Here is a 25,581-nt window from a genome sequence, read left to right on the forward strand (position 1 = left end):
AAAGCACTTGAATGTTTGTTTTGATGATTGATTTAAGCGATGTATGTGTCACCTCAAGAATAGTATTTAACAGCATTCTCTGACTTATGGGAAAAAAAGTTAATGGTGAGTTGTTCCAGTCCTTGTGGTTGAAGATACTAGTATCAAGATACTGGATAGTGAGTTCTGGTATTTAAAACCCAGAGAAAATAGTTGAATTAGAGATGCATAGTATCCATCTTGGAGAAGAACTTGAGTTGTTCCCATGCTTCTGTCACAGTTGTGCTTCTAGATAATGAGGTCAAAAGTGCTGAAGGATTCCTGGATTGTCCTATGTAACAAATGAGTTTTCCCCATGTTGTGACGAAGTTCAAGCCATTGAAATATCCTCTAGCCCAACCTGGGGCAGAGTCATACTATCCAAATAATTCCTATGTTTAATCCGTGGCTCTGTTTCAAAATCTCAATCCAATTTACAGTTGTGGGTAGGAGTAAGGGGAAGCTGGGTGAGAGAAAAGATTAACCAGTTACTGCTCCCAGTTCTTGAAGGTTTCTTGCTGAAAAGTGCAAATATAAATCCACAATGGATTTAGATTCAGGTTTTGCTTGCTGAATTTTAGAATGTTTTACAGTAGTAATTGAAAATGACCAAGAGATGCTGGCTTTACGGAAGTGCACCAATAAAGTAGAATAGATAAGGCTTTGCTGGCACTATCTATCTCGTATTGTACACAAAGAACAACCACTTGGATAATGTATCAGAGACCAGTCATTGAAAAATGTATAGCCCTATGAGAGACTTGTTTTTAGTTTAATTTGCATCATGTTCAGTACAGACATTGTGAGTCAAAGAGTTTGCTCCTGTGCTGTGGTGTCTTATGTCCTATAAGAAGAGGGAAGATTTTTGAGAAACCTGAACTGAAGAAACCTCTTGATCCCTATTTTGTTGAATGAATTAGTCAGAAAAAGCCAGATAGTAGGTACCATTGGTATTTCAATGTTGAATCAATCACTGAATTTTATATTTCCTGCCAAGTTATTCAGAGATTATTAATTCACTGACATAATATCTCTTAACACACACAAAATGATGGAGGAATTCAGCAAGTCAGGCAGCATTTATGGAAATGAATAAACAGTCAACATTTTGGGCTGAGACCCTTTATCAGGACTGGAAAGGAAGGGGGAAAGCAACAGAATGAAAAGGTGGGGGTGCTGGGGAAGTAAGCCAAGCTAGAAGGTGATAGGTGAAGCCGGTTGGGTGGGAAGGTACAAGGAGCTGGAGAAGAAGGAATCTGAGGGGAGAGAAAGTGAACCACAAGAGAAAGGAAAGGAGGAAGGACACAGGGGGAGGTGATAGGCAGGAGAGGAGAAGAGGTAAGAGGTCAGAGTGGGGGAATAGAAGAAGAGTGGGGGGAATGGAAGTTGTAGACAATCTCTTGTTCGTTCACCTCTTCCCACTAAACTCCACCTTGACATATTCCGGCGAGAGACAGAAATGCTACACCTGTCCATTCACTTCCTCCCTTACCTCTACTCAGGACCCCAAACAATCCTTCCAGGTGAGGCAAGACTTCACCTGCAAATCTGGTTGGATTGTCTTTTGTATCAATGTGGCCACCTCTACTTTTTTGAGACCCGACATAAATTGAGGAACTGCTTTGTCGAGCACTTCCACTCCATCTGTTAAAAGCAGAACCATTTTAATTCCTATCCCCATTCCTGACTGTCATGTCATTCTATGGCCTCCACTTGCCACGATGAAGCAACCCTCGGGGTTAAGGAGCAACACATCATATTCTACACGGGAAGCCTCCAGACTGACAGCGTGAACATCAATATCTCCTTTTGGTAATTTCCCCCCCCCCCCCCCCCTTCCCTTTCCTTCTATTCCCCACTCTCGCCTCTTATCTCTTCTCCTCACTTGCCTACCATCTCCCCCTAGTGCCCCTCTTTCTTTCTTTTCTCCCATGGTCCACTCTCCTCTCCTCTCAGATTCCTTCTTCTTTAGCACTTTACCTTTCCCACCCACCTGGCCTTACCTATCATCATCTAGCATGTCCTCCTTCCCCAGTGTAATGTATTAGGCAGTTGAAAGAACAGGGAGGTGTGATCAAAACAGGCCTGAAGGAGAACTAGCATGGCCAAAGGTCTAATTCTATATTTGAACTTCTGCAGGTTTTTTTAATTCAGTAAACTTTGCATAACCAAGGGTATTTTGAAGGAATAGTTTTGTTACTTGAGCAACCTAGTGTTCTGTGGGAGTTTGATCTAAAGCTGTTCACAGTAGATGCCGTTGATTCTGAGTTTTTGTTATGGTGATAAAGAAAGTATGACATAAAAGAACATCCTTGACTGTATCGCTGTCTTGCAGACAACAGTGTAAAAGGAACAAACTGGAATAGCCATGCCATTCTGAATGCAGGAATACTGGTTTCTCAGTAGGAGTGGGGGGGGGGGCGGTCGGGGAAGATAAACTATGATTGTTGCTGGTTAACAAAAGTTTAATCTTAAATAAGTTTACTGATTGTAGAGTAAGTTTGTACATTGTAATAAGTTTTTAAATGTTTTTGCATTAATTTTTCTATGAACAGCCTCCTTCCGTTCTGACAAGGCCAATAGGACACCAGCTGGTGGATCCCCCTGTAAGTAGGGTAGTTAATGCCTGTTTTTTTGGTTGTGATGGTTAAAAGTCAGCATCTTTCTTAGGATTTGTTATAATTTAATGAGATTTGATTGCCATATGTTTAACTGTAAATCAAAAACAAGATTTAATAGATTTTTATTTTAGACCATACTTAGTTATGTTTCCATAAGTCTGGTTTAAGAAAATACTACCATTTGCCATTGAGAGGATAGTATTAGGGAAAAAAACCTAATTCCCATAGTGATGTCATTGAACTCTTAACATCAACACCCTCAAGTGTTACTTTGGTACCTTCTTTTGAAATCTGGTAGATTTCAGACTTCCATACCATGAGATTGTCAAGTGCAAAGAGGATACACTTCAAGGAGGCACATTTGCCCTAACTTTCCAAATGTCACTACCCAAGGTGTAGCACTACTCTGAATACAGGAAACGTGATCAAAAGTGAAAGACTGTCGTATACGTGGAGAATCGTTGTAAGACCATAAGACATGAGCAGAATTAGGCCATCTGGCCCATCAAATCTGCTCCGCCATTCAATCATGGCTGATCCTCCTCAATCCCAGTTCCCGGGTTTCTTCCCGTATTCTTTGATGCTATGTCCAATCAAGAACCTATCAATCTCTGCCTTAAGTACACCCAATGACCTGGCCGCCACAGCTGCATGTGGCAGCCAATTCCACAAATTCACCACTCTTTGGCTAAAGAAATTTCTCCACATTTCTGTTTTGAAATGTTGCCTCTCTATCCTGAGACTGTGCCCTCTTGTCCTAGACTCTCCCACCATGGAAAACATCCTTTCCACATCTACTCTGAAACCTTTCGAATGTTGAAAGGCCTAGACAATGAGATTCCCCCCTCATCCTTCTGAATTCCAGCGAGTTCAGACCCAGAGCCATCAAACATTCTTCGTATGATAGCCCCTTCATTCTAGGAATCATCCTTGTGAACTGCCTCTGGACCCTCTCCAATGCCAGCACATCTTTTCTAAGATGGGCTCAAAATTGTTCACAATTCTCAAGGTGAGGCCTCACCAGCACCTTATAAAGCCTCAGCATCACATCCTTGCTCTTGTATTCTAGACCTCTTGAAATGAATGCTAATATGGCATTTGCCTTTCTCATCACCAACTCGACCTACAAGTTAACCTTGTCCTTTGCATATCAGATTTTTGGATTTTCCCCCTGTTTAGAAAATAGCCTGCACATTTATTTCTACTACCAAAGTACATGACCGTGGTTTCAGGTGGGTAAGGGGAAATGTGGTTAACAAAAATACAAATCCTTTGATTACGCAACTTGTTGATACTTTCATCATCACCGATTGACATTCAGCTTTTGTATTATGAACTGATTTCTAAAGGTCTACAAACTTGCAGTTTAAAAATACTCGTACACTATATATTCTCTTATTCTGCCTCAATAGGCTTTTTAAAAATCCAAATCAGATCAATTATCTTGCAATACCAATCAAATTTATTGGAAACAATGTCATTTGATGCAAAAATATTATCACAAAGCTGCTAATGATTAAAATTAGCTATTGGACATTAATGTGCATGAATTCCTGACAACCATTGTGCCTTCGTATATTGGTGATAGAGTTGCCTTGTATTTCGTCTCTACATTGCTGTGTGCAGATTTATAATATAGAGATATGTTTTTAAATAACAATGTTGAGAAGCACAGAAGCAGGATTTTAGGGGAGTTTTAAAAGGTCCAGGGAAAAGTAGGAATGTTTAGGAGTTAAAAGAGAAAAATTGTAGTTATTAGGGCTACTAAAAGGTAAAAAGGTGTAAAAGGTGTGTCAATCAGAAGGTATGAAACAGAGGATGTGATATGTCACCAAGAACAGGTGAATAGGCTGGATAATGCTTTCAAACAGAAATGAGGATTTCACAGACAGTAAGTTAGATGAAATAGAGGCATAGTGGTAAAACAATTTTACTAGATTGATAGGATACAGTACACTATTGTGTTAGAAGCATTTTAGATATGGTCAGCTTTGTAGTGTGGAGCTTTGAGTATGGAGTGAAAAGAGGCTACATTGGTCAGAGTTTAATTAGTGAGTTTGAGATGGTGATGCTGGCATTTTAGCAAGGGTGTATACTGCATTAAGATGCCAAATGGTATTTCATGTCTACTATCGGAATTGGTTTCTGTTCTAACGAAACAAGCTACCTTCTGTATCCATTAATGATATGAATCAAGTGGGATCCAATTAAAAAATCTGAATAGGAGGTCATTGGAATTTTATACTTGGCACCAGGCAATCGTTATTCTGCTATCAGACTTCTGACTGAGTTTCACCAAATGTGGACTTATTTGAATATTGGGTTTTGATACTTTACCTATGGCAATATTTACATGATTTTGAAGTGTTACAAACTACATGTATAGCATTGAGGTTAGCATCTTAATATCCTTATTTTTCCTGCAAGATTACATTGATTGTGGTTTAAAATATATAATAATTATATGTTCTAATTTAAAGAGTAGATGGTTGGGAAATGTATAACCCAGATGCATGCACAGTGATAAAATTGATATTCTGGGATAGTAGTATCTAAGATAGAAATCTAGCTGAGGTTTTAACACTATTTTCCTATGACAAAATTACCTAAATAATTTCAGACATTCCTGATTTATTTAATAGAGCACACTCAAGCTTTGTTTCTCCACTTTTCATCATTGATCTTTGTCCTTTGCTGAGTATGAGTGATTGGTGGTCCTGGGTTTTATCAGTGCTGCTGTTTAGTAAAATTTCTTAATTCTCCATTGCAGATCAGCACACCTGTAATTAAGAACTAAATGTAGTGAATTGATTGAATCCTTGTTACACAGCTTTGAAATGTTATCACAGTGTGATCTACTTTCCTGCTTCTGCCCCTTAGCTTCAGCTGCTCTCTGTCTTTGTTGCATTGGGTTATAAAACGTAGCTCACCTTATGTGACCTATTATTATCTTCCATTGGAAATTCAGCATTGGATAGCTTCCATGCTGTACCATCAGAGGACATTTTCACCTCCAAGGTTCTTTCTACTGACTCAGTGGTGACTAGGTCCAGTTTGAGCATTTACATTGGCCTTGGTACTCTTGTCCTTGACAAGTAAGAAAAATTGTTAATGTTTCTGCGATATTATCCAGTGACTCCTTGAAAGGATTTGATTGTGGATAGCATAACCATTATTAACACTATAATTTTAGGTTAAGTAACCTTTAGATGCACATTCTTTGGTCTTCCAATTGAATTATAAGAGCAAAACCAAAGGGATTCTACTCTACTGGAAATGTGCGTTAGATAGAGCCAGCACTATCAACACAAAGGGATATAATTTATTTTGTCCTTCAACCATTTCTGAAGTGCATTTTCTGTTGTGTAGCTCATCTAGATCAACCATGCTGCAAGGCATTGTACGACTTTGAGCCAGAGAATGAAGGGGAACTTGGCTTCAAGGAAGGCGATACCATCACTTTGACCAATCAGATTGATGACAACTGGTATGAAGGAATGCTCCATGGCCAGTCGGGCTTCTTTCCTGTCAACTATGTGGAAGTGCTGGTCCCATTACCTCAATAAAGATGCTGAACTGGACACCAGATGTAGGTGTGAAGAGAAGGAGACTGTCAACATTCCTTTATAATTTAAAACACTAGTCCACTTCCAGGGGTTGTTTCTCACAGTGCAGTGTTACATTGTGTGCAAAGCATCATCATTTTTTATTTTGAGTTGACTTATGTTTTTTTTCTGTGTTAACTTAAGGTGCAGCTCCAGTTAATCTGCATGTATTGCAGTATGGTTGTGAGAGATCAGCATTTCAGTCAATGAACCCTTTTCTTGGTCTGATCAGTACTGGTAAAGTGAAAGGGCTGAAATTTGACATTTACCTTTTAGCAGAAATGGCCGTGCCAGTGTTATTGTCCCTAGTGTGGCAGTGGGTGAGAACCCTCTACTGCTCACCAATAAGTTAGCTTCTGCTACATAGTTTCTGCTGTGGAGTCAAGTAACCTTGGGTCACAACAAATTAATTTTTTTTAAAGAAGTAATTTTGTTTTTTTTATTGCTCTTGCTCCCCATCCACATTAACATGGGGGTTATTTTGAAGTAATTGGGAAGGTCAATGGGTCATATACCAGTCTTTCAACTCTGGCATCTAGATACATATTCAGCACAAACTGATGGGATGAAAGCTTCCTTTGTGTGCAGACTAAAAGGATCCTATTTGAAATCTGCTTGGCCAAGTTGAATCCAATTTAACATCGCTCAATTGGCAGTTTCATTCAGACAGGCTACAGGATGGCTGGAATGGGATATTGACAAATGTCACATTGGTACAGTGCCTGGGCATTGAGTTCTTTGTGAAGTGGGGGATAGGAGTCATGGCTTAACCTCACTGAGCCCAACCTTTGTGACTGTGGGTGCTTGAAATGGAAGCTGTTCCATTCTGTGCACCTAGTAATGTACTAATATATCTTGCGTCTCCAAACTTCATTGGCTGTATTACTTTTTCTAAACCATCACTGCATTCTGCTAGTCCGTGTTTACATTGACTACCAACTGTGGAAGATCCCAAGTTTAAAATGTGCAAGAAAAAAGAATTTTTTGTTCCTCTCTGTTTTATGTTAAGCTTTTTACAAGAAAACCCTGTCCGCTGGTTCGTGACAGACACACCTCTAGTTAGCAATATAATATTATGGTTCTATTCAACCTAATCAACAACTTCCCTAGGATATGAGGGGAAACTGTAAGATTTCCTTGAATGCTGTCCTGTTGAAGACAGTGTACACATCATATTGGATGAGATGAGGGATAAAACAGTATCACATTAGAAACAAAAACTTATTGACGCTCATTGACTGGTCAGGACTGAAGTATAGTTTATTGGTTAAATAACCTGCAGATGTCTCATTTTTATGGAAGTCTACATCACTAAGAGTTAGCACCTTGAAAGGAAGAAAAATGGGGACTTCTTTCAAAATAGTTTCAACTGTCTGAATGTTTATTTTCCTCAATTTTATACCAGTTGAGGATGTTTCAGTGTTATTAGGATGAACTTCAATAATTTGATTTGGAATTTTTTTTAGTTACTATTCCTGAATTGAATGGTGTTACAGTTATTATTTAAAAGCTATAAATAATTAGACCGACTGGTTTACAAGTAAATATTTGAATATTTCTGTGAACCGTTTCTATGATAGAGGAGATAGCACCAATAGAGAACAGGCATTGAAACTAATAAGCAAAGAGAAACAGCTCGAACCTCCCAGCCGCTTAATGCTTTGCTTCCAGAGGTCATCCTCCAGCAGAAGTGAAAAGCTGTAATACAAATGAACAGGTCTCTGAAGATACAAGATGTACCTTTTGCAGTGGTTTTCTTGCATCTGTACACCTATGAGCACAGGTTGGTAGAAATACACACCTATGTGACTGCCTGGGTGCTGGCTGCCCAGGCCAGTAGTTTAATTTGTTTGCAGGTGGGCCAAACGTAGCCTCCTTTTCTCTCCCATCTCTGAGCTGAAGTGGGCTACCTCCAAATTGCTGGCCTTTTAAAACCTTTCTTTGAGGTTGGAAGGTCCATGCAACTGAAGTGGCTGAAGTACATTAGTGACTTTTGTATAGTTCGCACATTGATAAAGCTGGTGCTATAAATGCCAACCCACTGGTGTCAATGTAACGGATCTGGAATAGTCCCAGATCTGTAGTATAAGTGTGACACAATTCAGTCTTCTAGGGAAGTAAAGACTTTTAAGTAAGAATGATCCGTTTTACAACTTCCCTGAGCCTTCATCCAGTGCTGCTGCATCTGACTGCTCTATTTTTTTGATTCAGAAAAAGCTATGCAAAATAACAATTTCAAATCCTGATTCTCATCTTTCAGTATCCTTTTGGCAAAGACATAGATAACTGGAAAGAATTTTGCCTTCAGTGAGACTTGAATTATCCCCATTATCATTTTCTTACAGTTTGACTTTTGGCTTTTTACATTTAATGAGCAAATACAAGCTTTCAGTAACTAATTTCCGTTTTGCCCACCACGATGTTGAATGATGACCTAGTACAACACGTGCTGCATGTATCTGGGAGGTATTATGCTGTTGCACTCCCATATTGACACTAGCTCTTTAACACTAATCATGATGTACCATGTAATTGTCTAGTATTTTTCGATAGAGTTGTCAACTCATCGTGACATTTAGATTTTGACCATACCTGTACTAATACTTTATGAATTTGATCTATCTTTTGATAATTATAAAAGCCATGTGCTTATAACTCAAAATATGTATCTTTTTTACTGTTTAATCCTGCATGTAGATTTGTTTAGTACAGTTATAATCTATGTAATGTTTTGTTCAGATTATGTAAAGAATAAACGTAAAAGCAGGTGATATCTGAGCTAGATTTCCATAAATCAAAAGTATGCTGTTTTCTGGAGGTGTTGGAGTGGTTATTTTTCACTGACATGTCAAATATGAAATGTATATTTGACATTAAATTGTACTAAAAGATACCAAACTTGTATCAAACTTTGGATAGCAGTATTCTAATCTTGGCATCAAACAGTCCCACTCCAGTACATGTACACTTTTAGGTGACATTCATTTAGATTACTGAAAGTACTGTAGGCTGCTGTCTTCCAAAGAAATATTAACCAAGATCAAGTGTTCTAGCACTATTGAACTGAAATGCAACTCCTTCAGTTTCATGGCTATGTTACTCTGTCATTTTCACTAACATGTTGCACAAATTATCTTACTGCTGTTTACTGAATTTTGTTTCAGTTGGCCTCCATGGTGACCTATAAAGCAATAGTGACTATACTTAAACTATTTATTCTGCAAAATACCTTGAGACATCCTGAAGAAGTTTCAAGAGAATGCATGTTGTTCCTGTAAAGAGATTGGGATATTTACCCGTCCCATACAAAACATACAGGATGCTGTTTAAGAACCCCAGTAATGTAAGATCACCAATATGTGAATGAAAGTGGTTGGAGGAAGTATACAATTGGAGGTTTTCAAACCAACTGGAACAGTGTACTTGTCTGACAGTGGTTCTAAGAATCCACAATTGCCCAGTTCTACAGTATATTTCACCTTAAGAACGCCAATTGTTTTGAGACCAAAGTGGTTTCCAGCCAGTATGATTGTTACTGCTCTCAACTATCAGGGATAAAATTCTGCTGCTTGCGATGGTTTTGAGTGAAGCAAATATGGGCACAATTAACTAATTTTCTTATTTTTTTTCCTTACAGTTAAAAGAAATTTTTTTTTTGTGATACCAGATACTATTCTAATATAGTTAAAGTGGATTGGTGGTGGACATACAGTGGCATGCAAAAGTTTGGGCACCCCTGGTCAAAATTTATGTTACTGTGAATAGTTAAGTAGTAGAAGATGAACTGATCTCCAAAAGCCGTAAAGTTAAAGATGAAACATTCTTTTCAACATTTTAAGCAAGATTAGTGTATTATTTTTATTCTGGACAATTTTCGAGTAGGGGTAAAAAAAGGAAAGGAGCACCATGCAAAAGTTTGGGCACCCCAAGAGATTTGAGCTCTCAGATAACTTTTACCAAGGTCTCAGACCTTAATTAGCTTGTTAGGTCTATGGCTTGTTTACAGTCATCGTTAGGAAAGGCCAGGTGATGCAAATTTCAAAGCTTTATAAATACCCTGACTCCTCAAACCTTGTCCCAACAATCAGTAGCCATGGGCTCCTCTAAGCAGCTGCTTAGCACTCTGAAAATTAAAATAAATGATGCTCACAAAGCAGGAGAAGGCTATAAGAAGATAGCAAAGCATTTTCAGGTAGCTGTTTCCTCAGTTCGTAATGTAATTAAGAAATGGCAGTTAACAGGAACAGTGGGGGTCAAGTTGAGGTCTGGAAGACCAAGAAAACTTTCTGAGAGAACTACTCATAGGATTGCTAGAAAGGCAAATCAAAAACATGTTTGACTGCAAAAGACCTTCAGGAAGATTTAGCAGACTCTGGAGTGGTGGTGCACTGTTCTACTGTGCAGCGACACCTGCACAAATATGACCTTCATGGAAGAGTCATCAGAAGAAAACCTTTTCTGCGTCCTCACCACAAAATTCAGTGTCAGAAGTTTGCAAAGGAACATCTAAGCAAGCCTGATGCATTTTAGAAATAAGTCCTGTGGACTGATGAAGTTAAAATAGAACTTTTTGGCAGCAATGAGCAAAGGAATGTTTGGAGAAAAAATGGTGCAGAATTTCATGAACAAAACACCTCTCCGACTGTTAAGCACGGGGGTGGATCGATCATGCTTTGGGCTTCTGTTGCAGCCAGTGGCACGGGGAACATTTCACTGGTAGAAGAAGAATGAATTCCATTAAATACCAGCAAATTCTGGAAGCGAACATCACACAGTCTGTAAAAACAAAAGCTCAAGATGTAAAGAGGATGGCTTCTACAACAGGACAATGATCCTAAATGCACCTCAAAATCCACAATGGACTACCTCGAGGTGCAAGCTGAAGGTTTTACCATGGCCCTCACAGTCCCCCGACTTAAACATCATCGAAAATCTGTGGAGAGACCTCAAAAGAGCAGTGCATCAAAAGAGACGGCCCAAGAATCTCACAGAACTAGAAGCCTTTTGCAAGGAAGAATGGGCGAAAATCCCCCAAACGAGAATTGAAAGACTCTTAGCTTGCTACAGAAAGCATTTACAAGCTGTGATACTTGCCGAAGGTGGTGTTGCTAAGTACTGACCATGCAGGGTGCCCAAACTTTTGCTTCAGGCCCTTTTCCTTTTTTGTTATTTTGAAACTGTGAAAGATGGAAATAAAGAAGTAATCTTGCTTAAAATATTTTAAAAATTTGTCATCTTTAACTTTATGCTTTTTGGAAATCAGGTCGTCTTTTACTCACTTATCTATTCACGGTAACAGAAATTTTGACCAGAGGTGCCAAAACTTTTGCGTGCCATTGTATCAGTGCATACTTAACTCAGCACTAGCATAGTGCATCGAAGGTAGAACACTGTTACTGTTCCTGTTGAACACGTACTCTGGGACAGATCTCTGGACATGTCATTTTCATTGGTTTTAGCACACAAAAATTACACCTTGGTAGCAATTTGTACCACGCAATCACTGGAAGTAAACGACTTTGACACGAGTTATTAAAATTTAATTTCTTTGGGATGGAAATTTACAATTTCTGAGCTTGTCTCATATTTTAATCTTTTCTGAATCTGCTGGTGGTCTTGAATAACTCTACCCGTGTCTACTCCAATAGAAAAGAATGTAGGCTTTTCTAAATCTTGTTACAGCAAAACTACAGAACTAAATCAGCACAATTAAAATCAATCCAAATATTGGTAATGTATTATAGCTTTGATATTACTGATATTTAAATTGGTAAGAGTCCTGTCTGCCAGTACTGTTGAAGTTCGTTGACTAGCTGTAGTTAGCTTTCAAGAGAAATTCACTTGACTGCATAATCTTACTGCTTTCAAATCAGTCTTAAGATGCCAGAAACACCCAATAGACAAAGGCCATGATTTCCCTGCCTGGAGTAAAGTTTTAAATGAGCTGACCAGTGGAATAATTACTGTAATTTCAGTATTCTGTTTAAATGTCTTTCATCCATTTTTTGAACGCTCTAAACTGAATGTGAATATATGTACATTGTTAGCAATGTGATTTATCATAGGTTTGGTTCTTTCTTCAAGCTAAATGACTCAAAGATGCTAGTAGTTACTCATTAAAGCTCTATCAATGCTGCAGAGAAAGGAGTGGGTGTGGACTGTATGTAACAGTAACTGGCAATAGAAAAAAATCCTCCTCTCACCAGAGGTTTTAAGGCCTCTTCCATGAAAACAATAGTTTTTTTGTAATTTATACATTCTGGTATATAAAAAAAAATTCAGCTTTTGAGATTTTATTGCTGGATCATTAAATTACAGAAGCTCTTTTGTGAAGGATTTCAGCCTTTGCTATGTGCATTCTTACACTTGCAAACAGAGGCCTTCTTTGAGGTCTGCAATCCTGGCAGCTGCCCTCTGCACAGTTTTGGCTTTTCAGCCAGGTCAGTTACACTCTGAGCAGTTCATTAGACAAGCAGGCTGTCATTCAAAATCTCTGGATTGAACCCTATTTCAGTTATGTAGAAGTTCACACTTTCCACATGTGTAATAGTAACTCTTGGGGAAAACTAGATCACTTTTTCACTTTGTTGGCTGCATAGCCTAGCTCTGTTGAATTCCCATTAGGTTCCAGGAGTCATGAAAGACAGCTGGAGGAAAATCGTTAACAGTAAACTGGATTAAATCCAGATTTCCAATCCAAAAGGAAAAGTAATTTAAGATTTGAAAGTTTAAGTATTGCTCTTGCTGGTTTTGTGCAAGATGTTGTATACAGGCCTTTCTTTTCTTAATAGTCTATATTAGCTCAGGAAATATTTGTAAGGACAATAGTCATCAAGAGTCTAATAGAAAATATAACTCAATACAAATGTAGACTTTCAAAAGCATTTTATTAATGAAAACTAAAACTTACAAAAAATTTCAATTTAAAGTGTCTACAGCTGGATTCCTTTCCACAACATAGAACAATTTGAATATTTACAGCAGTTTTACATTAAATTCACTGTCAATTCAGTACAAGTCTACATTAAACCCAGATACTCTTGAAGTGATAACAGATGTATAAACAGGTCTGTTGTTCCTTTGAAGACAGTGCATGTTAATGAATGTGAGGCAGCAAACAATCTTTATTTTCACCTCTATTCTCATTGAGGTGAGGGACATTAGTGTCAGTGTTAATCAAGCTCCAAACCATACCAGCATGGATTGTTGCAGAATAATGCTGCTACTCCTTTCCAAAGTTCTGTACTGTATCTCTGTGACATTTTCACATCAGCTGCTTGTAAGATTTCTAAAGACTACTTCCATTGTGGCACAAAATTGGCATTTGTCTGTCCCTGGCATCTATATAATCTCATAAAATGCAGTTGCTCTTTTAGTATTTTTGATTCTCATGGAAATGTGCCCTTTGGCCCACTAAATGCGAAACCATCAACCACCACTATATTCTCCCCACAGTTTCATCAGCTTCCATCCCTTCCTCCCAAAGATTCAACCATCCACTTGATTTACAGTGGTCATTAACCACCAACCTACAGACTGGGCTGTGGGGGTTGGGTACCTATACAATTACAGAAAATTCCACAAAGACAACTTGGTGACTACAACTGAGGCAGTAGGTCTGCTAGCCATTGCAACAAAGTAATTATAAAAGCACCATCAATGCTACCTCAAATTCTAATCTAATTATACTTAAGTTGGACAATGTTCAAAAACGTGGTTAAGCCTTTGAGGCTGTTCTTAATAAAGCACCTCTAACTGCCTTTAATTGATAGCAGGGATTTGAAAGGATATATAAGTTTTCTGTCCAACAATAAGTGTGCAAAGATGTCCAGTTCTTCAGAAATATGTCTTCCTTCAGTACGTCATCTGAGTGGGCACACTGCATAGATGCCAAATTCCACTCTACATTTCACCCATCATCAAACTTTCCACCAATAGTTTCTGAATAATGACCCTGACTAATTTATTTCTGACAAATGAAGACTACAATAATGGAAACAAGTGAAGGGAATCTTAAACTAGGTGTCTTTTGTGTGGTCATAACTTCACGAATGAACACAGTTTCAGAATCACAGAGCTGAAACATCTGAAGCTGCATTCCCTATGACAAATGGTGGGTACAGAAAAGGAGTAACACTGAAGTAGGATGTAGTCCCCACCTTATACACATTCCAGAAAAGAACTAAGCAAATACTGTGGGAAAATAACCTGTGTTTGTTAATAATGTGTACTGATTGATATTCTGCTGGGAGCCATATTCACACAAATGAAATCTGATGATAAAACTTATCTACGAATGTTTCCCCGTTCTCTGCCGTGCACACCCTAAAGCTTTCAAATACCTGTCCTCACTAAATGCCTTACTCTATTACATCGAGGCCGGAAATTCAGATGGCTGATCCTACGTGTTTGGTACCAAAGCTGTATTTAGTGACCTGAACTCCACCTGCAAATATTCCAGTGGAGGTCAGAATAGGGTACTGAAATCCTGCTTGCCTAATACAGTGAGGTGAGGAGTAGCAGCCTTATTACTGCACACTATCTTCGTCCACTTAAAATCTATATTAATCCTAAAGAGATAAGTAAATCAAACTCAAATCACATTCTGGTTTGAAATGAGACAGACATTTTAACAACTGATAACTAAGACTACATTTTAAAGTGCTACACAAAAAAGAACATCAGAATTACTCATGTTCAACACCACTAACCTGACAATGTTAACAAAATTCCAGACAGCCAGGATTTTTCATGTATGACAGGTAGTTGTAAAATTATAATAATCATGGTTGACAAAGATTCAGCTGAGGTATATAGGTCAGAGGATCTAGAAAATCTTAGAATGATCAATAAACACCTACATGTTATGGTAATTGCTACATGAAGTTAATTAAAGATTAATTCCTCTCAACTGATTCTCAAATCCATTTGAGATCTTTAGAAGATTATATTTTAACTTTTAGAAGTATTAGTTCTACAGCCAAATTAAGCTACTTTGTTATTGTAACAGCTTCCCTAGATTGGAAAATGTTTTTCATAATTAACTCTTGTAATTTTCAGGTATCAAGGTTAGTGGTATCTGAATAAATCTTCTTAAAAAGTGTTATTCTACGAAGTTGTTCATTCACGGTACAAAAATTCTGAAGTGCTGAATTACTGGTAAACCATTTTGTTCATAAGGATGCATTGCTGTGAATAGAACTGCTTATGCTTTATTGCTACCAATTTGATTAATCATCTGATCTCAGCACCACATCTAGTGATAGTATTAACAAAATTGGGAGTAAAAGGACCATCACTTCTAAGTAAATCCCGATATGCAGTCTGTAACCATATTTTAGGTTGTATACATTAACTTGCAAATGTAGAGTTGAGTAAACATTTAATGTATACAGAACTATGACTTTACTGTATAAATTAACTATTTAATAATAGTGGTACAAATCAATTTTGGTAATGCTATGCATTTGCAGGGACCAAAAGCAACCAGAAATATTTTACCTCAGTCCCCTTCTCTCAACCCCATGATATTCATACCGAGGAGAGCTGCTGATGGTATACACACTTTCAGTAAGACTCACAAGTATTAGAGCATTACTAAAACAACTCCCACATCTGTTTTTGGAAAAACTGCAGTTCACTTCCTGTAAGAGGAATGCCTACAAAAATTCACACACAAGAATTTGCATTTCTGGTTTCCACAGATGGTGAACTTAACTAGCACCCTCTTAAACAGATAAGATAGTTATAAGGGAATCTATATTTCCTGGCTGCAATGCACTGCCCTTTGGAAACTTTATTGAGGAATTTCCATGCCTTAACCCAGCATATCACATTCATTTGGAAAAGCATGCAAGCTTGTTTCAATTACTGCAGCATTACAGCCAATTGGACGCCACAGTGCCACCTGGTGGTCGAAGAAAATACTTTTGCTGACCTTTGATCTGATTTTTTTTGTATCCGTGGCTATGGGTCTAGAATATAACAGCAAAAACAGCCCCTGCATATTACACCAGTTTCAAGAAATGGAGTGTTTAAAAAGGATGGAGTGTATGAGGTGGTAGATTTTGCTTCATTAGTATCAGGGGGAGTGTGCAAGTGGGTTGGAACTGTGAATGCAGCAGTTAGCAGTATGCCTCAGCCCCAATGATCCAAATTCAGTCTTATCCTTGAGTGCTGCCTATGTGGAATTTGCACGTTTTCCCTGTGAACATGTGGGTCTGAGTGCTTTGGTTTCCTTCCATATCCCAAAGTGCTAGTATGTTAAGTGCCCCCTTAGTGCAGTCAAATGGCAAAAGAATTAGAGGGGAGTTTAAGCTGCAACATTACAGGGGAAAAAAATAAAAGGATTGTTGGGATTGCCCTGTTTGAAACTAGCATAGATTCAGTGGGCCAAATAGTCTCCCAAATCACAGTAGGTAGGCTGTACTCTTTTAAAACTGAATCAGCAGAGGTAAGAGTTTTTGAGGCATGAAGACCAATTTGAGTTGATTAAAAATGTCTTCACAGAAAGACTATGGTGGCGTCCAAAATTATGCCATTTTAGATATAAATAAATATACATTCTTGAACAATCCCAGAGATTCTTTGCTCTCCCCCAGAAAGCACCAGCACAAGCACAAGGGTCCTATTCCAAACGAATCTGTAGAATGAGTGTCCCATGTTACTTCATTCAATAGTTAGCACTGCCATAAAAGATGCAAACTGGCTGAACTTTCTCTGGCTGGCTCCAGGAGTGCTGAGGCCAATGCACTGCAGCTCTTGGTAATATTAACAGCAAACACTCCAACTCTTACACATCTAGTAGTTTAGTATTCTGATCAACACTTGGCAGTTCTTCCATTCCGACAATGCAAGAGTAATGCTTTGTTGCTCAGTAAGATTTGCTGAATACTGGTAAGATGTTAGGGTTTTTTTTTGCTTCACCTGGAGATCTCTGCATTAATACATGGCCCTCTCACTCACTGGTTTTAAAATGATTCTTGCTGATAAACCCTTGAGGTATCCGCCTCACTAAAATTAATTTTAATTACCACAGTTACAGGCTTCACACAAATATTTGTCCAGCTGGGGTTGAGACGGAAGCCATAGTGAACTCCAGCTTCGAAGATATTACTTTTGTATGACTGGGGACTTGGATTGCAAGAATGCTATAATGCTGACTGTACTTGGACCTGTGCCTCTGATTCCCCGTGCATGCCTATCTTCTCACTTGAAACCTACCCATAGCAGCTGTTAAGATCAGCTTCGGGCAATTTCTGTTGGTTCTTCATGCATACTGAGATAATCTCACTAAAATCATATTGCTTTTGTTTCTCCCTTGCTGTTCTGTCAGGAAACAACACTGCATTTCTGAGTCATGCTCAGTTGGGTACTTTGTGGATGTGAACTCCAGGGTTTATGAAGCAACTAATCTGATGAGGATTAAATAGGAAGGGGAATGCAGCTTCTGAGTCTGACCCTTCTCCAGATGCCATTGTGAATATACTATGTATTGATTAATAAACGGTGAAACCTCAATGAAGAGAAAGCACATGAAGTTAGAAAGTTTACCTGCTCAGAGGAAATGTGGAATGGTTAGGAGGGCTGAGATAAGTGTCATAAAATATGATGGATGTCCCACTATTATGGATCGCTGCTGCTCACTGTTCCAGTTAAAAAAGGTCCTGAACTCACCTACACCCATGTGCAAAGAAGCAGATGTAGTAAAACTCTCTGCCGGCTATTCCGACAGTGGCAAATCCAATAAATCTCATGTTAACCCATGCAGATGGGTAACTATTTTACTAAACAAACAAAAAAAAACAAATACTTCTTTTTCCAAATTAGACTCATTTCAAGTTTGAGAACAATGCAGCCAATTCTCTCCAGTCTGTCTCACCTAGGCATCAGTAACTAGTGCTCTGCAGCTCCTGTTTCCATCTCCTTTCAGCAAGAGACCTTTATAGATTTAACCTCTTCATCTAACCCATCGCTAAATGTCCAGCTCATCCTGCACCAGAGATACAAGCTACAGGACGACAGCACATAAGGGAAAGGAATTAAATAAATTACCCCCACCATATTCTTCAATCCATTACTTGACTGTAGTGTCACTGAAGATCTCAGCATTTCATGGTCTGAATGCTCACTGCCATTTTATCATGGTTAGATGCCAATAGGTCATAATCTTAAACTGGTGTCAATATTTGCTTTCCATTTCTATCACAAAACTATTCAAAACCAGAAAACTCTAAACAATAACATTTGGATTTCTGCCTGATGATCTCTTTCCATATTTACCATTCCTAATTCCTTCTGTTTTTCCAGCTTTGTTCCTTTCCAGTGTTGCCGATAATCCAGCTGGGGTTAACTAACTGCAGGCCTCCAGCTGATTATAAATGTGTTCCAGAACTTTTAAGAAGTTTTGGTCCTTTGGTGTTTTATTGGCCAAGGATCCCTTGAATACAAAGCATGAAAAAGGTTAATAACTCACCAAGTCAGAATGAAATAAATGCTTGAAATTAATGTGTAGCCTGAAGCACCCTGCGGACATTAAAACTGCCAAACCAAAGCACCATACATTACCACTGAATCAGAATGGATTTAATGAGCTAGAATTATATGCAAGCCACAATTCAACGATGGGTGGCCACTTCATATACCAAATGGAAATCACCGTTCAAATAACATTTGCTGAACAAAGCCTATGTCCAACATAGTGAATTCCTGATGGCTTCTCTTAATGAAAAATACCAGTTTAGCTGTTTTCTAAATCTATATCACCCAATATGTATGAAATTCCATAACGAGAACCATCCAGATTCTCAAATAATTAAGGCACATTCAAGGAAAATAACTCAACTTACTTTAACTTTGTCTAAATATGTTGTCTCCTCATTCCATTTGTCCTTAAACTTCACAATGTCTGGAGCTGCCTTATAATATTCCAGGAGCAGCATCTGCCAAGGAAATTCAAGCAATATCAATGATTGTTACAACAGTCTTCCCTCAACTTTACACATGGAATGTCTTTGCTTTATTGGTGCCTTTTTAAAATGCAACAGCCTGCAACAGGAGAGGAAAAAAAATTACCTTGGACCAATGTGCACACTGCTGGGCCTAGAAGAGCAGTACTAAAAACACTAAACTATAGCAACTTAAACTCAAAATCATCTATTTTTGCAACTATAAACTAGTTGGCCTTTTGAAAGAGCAATTGTAATCATTCCCATTTATTTTTGTCCAATTACTGAAGTACTTGTCCAACTCACTTTTTTTTTATGGAGAATGTTCCTCCAAAGCATTGCAAAAAAAATTATCTTTAATCTTCACAGAGTCCTACATCATGGAAACCTGCAACCCAGCCAGGGAGCGCCTGTGCATATTAACCCGATCTTCCAGCAGCTGGCCTGTGCCCAAGTGATGCAAATGCTCATCTAGACACTTCAATGCTATCAGTAATCCTGCTTCGACCACTCTCTCTGCAGCACATTCCAGGTACACACCACTCTCTGGGTGAAAAGGGGTCCTCCCAAGATTCCCTCTAAATCTCTTGCCCCCTACACTACACCTTTGTCCTCCAGATTTATGCCCCTCTGGTAAAGAGGAAAAAATCTTGCAGTCAACCTTATCTATTACTCCTGATAGTTTTCAAACATAAATCATGTCCCCACTTAACTGCCAATATGCTGGGAAACACAGACCTAGTCTCTCTCTCTTACTCCACACCCAGCAATGCCATTGAACGTGAGACAATCCAACACAGGTGCAGGCCTGCTAGTCCACCATGTCTGTACTGACCATGATGCCAATCTAATCCCATCTTCCAGCACCTGTCTGTGTCCCTCCATTCCCGATTGTTCGTGTGCCTGTTAAATGTTGCTATAAAATTTACTTATAACACCTCTCCTGGCAGCATGTTTCAGACACCTAGCCCTCTGTGTTTAAAAAAAAATGGCTTCCCCTGCAAATCTCCTTTAAAACTTTACTCCCACCCTACCTATGTTTTTTACATAGAGTGTATTCCAGTTAATTAGAATACATCGGGACCACTACATTTCGGCCTAATTAGGCATAGTTTCATGGAAATAGTTTAAAAAGGTATTAAAAAAAAAGGCAAACTGCCATTTAACTGAGTAATAAATTAGAACACTGCCAATACTATAAAACTATTAGTTCCAAAAAGTTATTAATCAAGGAATTCATCTGTGATCCCCGCTGTGTTCTTGTGAATGACTGTAAATGAACTAAATCTGCACAGGCACCAGTGCAAATAATGAACTGCCTTCATCCAATGCTTTGAACAATTGCATCCTCCAAATGTTCATTTTCATCATAACATTCAAGATGATTTTCGATAGCTTCAGATTCTTTGTAGTTCCTAACTTGTTGAAGTAGCAAAATAGTTTCATTTTCATTCCCAGCCATTTCTGACATCTCCAAGCTGGAATGCTTGAAACCACAGTGAGCAAAACAGATCTGAATTGTCTTACTGCTTGTTTCTAGCCAACTGTCAGTGACAAAAATCACTGCTTTCTGAACACACACACACAAATTACGCTATTTAAAAACTGTCCACTCTAAGCACAGTGTACAGTCTAACAGCCACACAGTGCATGTGACTGATGCTGGCTAGAAATTGTTCAGTGACAGTCTCCTGTCCCAATTATGTAGCATAGTATATGACCTGATTAACCAAAGGCCAAATTAACCAGAATTAAGCTATATACCACTTAACCGGGGCAGGAGATTGTTGCTGAACAATCTCTAGCTATTGTCAGACATGTGCATTTGTGTGGCAATTAGACACTACAACATGCTTAGAAATTACAATTTTTAAATACCATCAACTGTGTGCACTTCTGTTCAAAGAGCACTGATTTTTGTCACTGATAATTGGTGAAAAAGTAGTAGTAAGACAATTCAGAACTGTTCTGCTCACTGCAGTTTCAAGCATTCAGGCTTGGAGATGCCAGAAACGGCCAGAAGTGAAAATGAAACAATTTCATTTTCATTACTTCAAGTTAGGAACTATTAAAACTCTTAAGGTATCGACAATTACCTTAAATGTTATAATGAAAATGAAGATTTGAAGGATGCAATCGTCAATAGCATTGTATGAAGGCAGTTGATTATCTGTACTGATTTGTTCATTTACAGTAAATCAAAAGAACAAGGCAGAATACACTGGAATAAGAACTAGTACACAACTTTATTTTACTGTAGCAGTATTGATAAGGTTCTAATTGTTCTGTATTTCATTTAAGTATATAATTTGTTGTGCAGTTAAACAGTGGTTTAACACCATCATTCCCACAATCCTGATTAAGAAGTTACAGAACCTGAGCCTCTGTACCTCCCTCTGCAAATGGATCCTCAACTTCCTAACTGGAAGACCACAATCTGTGCAGATTTGTGATAACATATCCTCCTTGCTGATTATCAACACTGGTGCACCTCAGGGGTGTGTGCTTAGCCCATTGCTCTACTCTTTCTTACCCATGATTGTGTGCCTAGGCATAGCTCAAATACCATCTATAAATTTGCTGATGATACAACCATTGTTGGTAGAATCTCAGATGGAGACGAGAGAGCGTACAGGAGTGAGATATACTGACTAGTGGAGTGGTGTCACAGCAACAACCTGGCACTCAATGTCAGTAAGATGAAAGAGCTGATTGTGGACTTCAGGAAGGGTAAGACAAAGGAACACACACCAATCCTCAGAGGAATCAGAAGTGGAGAGAGTGAACAGTTTCAAGTTCTTGGGTGTCAAGATCTCTGAGGATCTAACCTGGTCCCAACATATTGATGTAGTTATAAAGAAGGCAAGACAGCGGCTATACTTCATTAGGAGTTTGAAGAGATTTGGCATGTCAACAAATACACTCAAAAACTTATATAGACGTACTGTGGAGAGCATTCTGACAGGCTGCATCACCGTCTGGTATGGGGTGGGGGGGTGGATCTACTACATAGGGCCGAAAGAAGCTCCAGTGGGTTGTAAATTTAGTCGGCTCCATTTTGGGTACTAGCCTACAAAGTACCCAGGACACCTTCAAGGAGCGATGTCTCAGAAAGGTAGCGTCCATTATTAAGGATCTCCAGCACCCAGGGCATGCCCTTTTCTCACTGTTACCATCAGGTAGAAGTCTGAAGGTACAAAATCAGCGATTCAGGAACAGCTTCTTCCCCTCTGCCATCTGATTCCTAAATGGACATTGAACCCATGACCAGTACCTCAATTTTAAAATACATATTACTTTTCTTTTGCATGATTTTTAATCTATTCAATAAACATACACTGTAATTGATTCACTTTTTTTTCTTCCTCTATTTAATGTATTGCATTGAACTGCTGCTGCTAAATTAACAGATTTCACGACACATGTTGCTGATAACAAACCTGATCCTGATTCTAATAGCACACATCCAAGTTGCTGGTGCTCCTGATGAAGGGCCTCGGCCCAAAACGTCGACTGTACCTCTTCCTACGGATGCTGCCTGGCCTGCTGCTTTCACCAGCAACTTTGATGTGTCTTGCTTGAATTTCCAGCATCTGCAGAATTCCTCGTGTTTACGTTCCTGATTCTAATCCTGAGTTTGTCTTTTTTATACATTTTTAACTATTTTCATGAAACTTCAGCTAACCGGGACAGCCATTTAATTGGGGCAAAATGTACTGGTCCCAATGTGTCCCAATTATCCGGAATTCACTGTACATATTATCACAAATGTAAACCAAGTTCCCATTGGGCAGAAGATAGATTGTACATGAAAACAAAATGGAAATAAGGTCCTTTGGCTTATATATACACAAATACCGAGCATCAACTTTAATGATGTATCCCAAATGAAGTCAAGTTCCCTCAGTTCCTTTGTGTAATGCTCCAGATTTCCAGCATCTGCTGTATCTTGTAACTCCACAAGGGGAAGCAGGATGTTTTGATTTAATGGCTTGAGCCCCCAAAAAATTTAGCTTGCAATGAGTACCAGCAATCTGTCTCCACAGGTTCATACTGCAGCAGTGTGCCCAAGATCAGTTATTAACATTCTATGTTGTACCTTCGGTTTGTGAATTAAATCTCACTCAGTTGAAGATACGGACGTACCATTTCATGAAGGACATCGGAGGTCAAAAATGTATCCTGAACATACGTCATCTCTACCTCCATAGGAATGCCATAATCATTGGGCTTTTGCTGAAAAAGAATAGAGTAAAAAGAGAGAACACAGATTTTCAAGTGTAAAATTACCAAAATCCTCCACCCTCTCCAATAGCAATAATGACACATCAAGGGCTCTGTCGTGTTATCATGGTCCATGGCAGCACACTGCCTCTTCACCTTCTATCTGTACTCTAAGGATGAGATTCAAGGCCACAGAATTCTAGTAACATGCAGAAGGGAGCCTTAAATGTTAACTTTGGTTCTCTCTCCACAGATGCTACCTGACCTGCTGAGTATTTCCAGTATTCGCTGCTCGTATTTCAGTTGTACAGCGTCCGCAGTTTTTTCACTTTGGAATAAATCTCACTTGTGAGTGCATGTCAAATGGCCATCAGTAACAACCAGTGGTTTTGGGAAGCTTGCGTGGGATCCTGATTTGCATCATTTTAAACAGCCTGATGAATGTTTCAGCTTGACAGCTGGGGCCATGGTGGGAGGCTGCAACTGCAATTTACCATGCACACAACAAGTAATCTGGCAAATCGGTACCACAACAGATTTTGTAATACATGAAGAAACAAAGCAAGCAATTGCCACTTATAGCATATGCAAAAAGGCCTCAGGAAGCTGAAGTTTTTCACAAATAATTCTTCAGCGTGAGGTTTAGTAGATGTCCCTAACAGCCAGTCTACATACTGTCAAATCCTATAAAGGGTAATAATGTAAAGAACCAGGTTGGACTCGGGAAGGAGCAGTTCCCTATTCTTAAACCAGTACCATGAGATCTTTTTATGTCTACAAATAGCTATTAGATCAAAGGAAATCTCTCTCTAATCCAAGATAGATTTCAAGGCAGTCTATTAGATCCTATATATCTGGGGTAACTCTCTGAAAGCTGTTTATTGTTCCCAATTCCCACTTATAAATGGATCCTTTGACAACTCAGTGGCCCTTGCGTCACCACCATCTCCAGTGGGGCCACTACAGTGAATTAACCTTTTAAGAATCCCCCTAATCCCAATCAATGCCACAAAGAGCCACCCTAAGTGTGATGTATAAATCCTGCCAAGTTGCTCTGATCAGGATAAACCCAGCTAAGTATTGGCCTAAACTCTGTTAATGCTGCTAAGCTTCACAATTAACCCTAAGAGTCTTCCTAAACTCTTACTGGAAGTGGGCAGTTCTTATTGCAAATACTCATAATAAATTTTAAAATTCATTACATGCTTCTTTGTCCCAGTTCCCGTACGTTCTCATAAATAAACCGTGTCATGCTGGTATCTTTACTGTTATGTTATTTCCAAACATCTTTACAAAAAAAATTACTGCATTCCTTGATCAACATAATCCTCAAAAACTGCCACACTCGACTTTTTCTTTACAAGTTCAGCTCAGTTCTGAGGCTTTTGTCACAGCAGGTACATCAGATGCTAAATGGCCAACCCCAATCACTGTCGTGATACCACAACTGAATCTCCACAGGTTTTCTAGACTGAGTAGATCAATGATTATATTAATCTTGAGAGAGTAGAAATTTACAGAAAAACCGCTTCCCGCAAATGAACAAAAAGGAAAAAAAAATTCTGTCATAAAAGTACATTTGAAAACATGGAGTTTGAATGTAGTGCAGTCTTGCTATTTGGAACAAATCTTCTACGAAGGAAATTGAGATTTGATGTGGTATTAATGTAAGCCTTGTAGAAGTTAACTTTGGCAGAAAGCTGTTTTACAATGAGCAGCAACTTGGACAACACAGAACTCATTGTTATTGGGTCAAAGTGTTCAAAGCGTCAGAGATGCTGTTACTAGGGCAAGGTGTGCAAGCACAACTGAAATAATAATGCTTTAGATTTAGGGCACACAAGCACATCAAAAATCAGTGAGTTTGAATCCCCTACAACCACTGATCCAACAAAATTAACTGATTGCTGCTTCTAGCTCCACACATCAAAGTTGCTGGTGAACGCAGGTGGCCTGCTGCGTTCACCAGCAACTTTGATGTGTGTTGCTTGAATTTCCAGCATCTGCGGAATTCCCCGTGGCTGCTTCTAGCTCTTTAGTCTCTCCATAATGCCTCAGCACCAGCTGCACTCTCGGCAACTTCTTCAGGCTGGACAGGAAGAGCAAGGGGTGGATAAACCCTCCAGTTTGGTATTGATTGATGGAAGCAAAGACATGGGATCAGTT

At 38.8% G+C, this 25,581-nt stretch overlaps 2 protein-coding genes across 6 annotated transcripts in view; one reads left to right on the top strand and one right to left on the bottom strand.

Moving 5' to 3' along the window:
- The window catches only part of LOC140188313 (endophilin-A2-like), a 144,644-nt gene extending 135,062 nt beyond the window's left edge, over window positions 1-9,582 (top strand). For all 3 annotated transcript variants that reach the window (XM_072244430.1, XM_072244431.1, XM_072244432.1), the window contains exons 9-10: window positions 2,574-2,624; window positions 6,009-9,582. In XM_072244430.1, the coding sequence (XP_072100531.1) occupies window positions 2,574-2,624; window positions 6,009-6,205 (248 nt within the window). In that variant the 3' untranslated portion in view covers window positions 6,206-9,582. The remainder of the gene's footprint in view (window positions 1-2,573; window positions 2,625-6,008) is intronic.
- The window catches only part of mpnd (MPN domain containing), an 82,886-nt gene that overhangs the window by 27,119 nt on the left and 30,186 nt on the right, over window positions 1-25,581 (bottom strand). The window contains exons 11-14 of one of the 3 annotated variants that reach the window (XR_011883271.1): window positions 23,338-23,427; window positions 19,093-19,185; window positions 18,527-18,683; window positions 13,123-16,886 (exon numbers count right to left, since the gene is read on the bottom strand). Coding sequence is in view for 1 of the 3 variants with exons in the window: in XM_072244429.1 (XP_072100530.1) it covers window positions 18,597-18,683; window positions 19,093-19,185; window positions 23,338-23,427 (270 nt within the window). In the remaining 2 variants the exon portion in view is untranslated. Of the gene's footprint in view, window positions 1-13,122; window positions 18,684-19,092; window positions 19,186-23,337; window positions 23,428-25,581 lie in introns of those variants that run through there. The other 2 variants (XR_011883272.1, XM_072244429.1) reach the window with 2 other exon arrangements.

The sequence above is a fragment of the Mobula birostris genome, chromosome 26 (genome assembly GCF_030028105.1).
Source record: "Mobula birostris isolate sMobBir1 chromosome 26, sMobBir1.hap1, whole genome shotgun sequence".
Lineage (NCBI taxonomy): Eukaryota > Metazoa > Chordata > Chondrichthyes > Myliobatiformes > Myliobatidae > Mobula > Mobula birostris.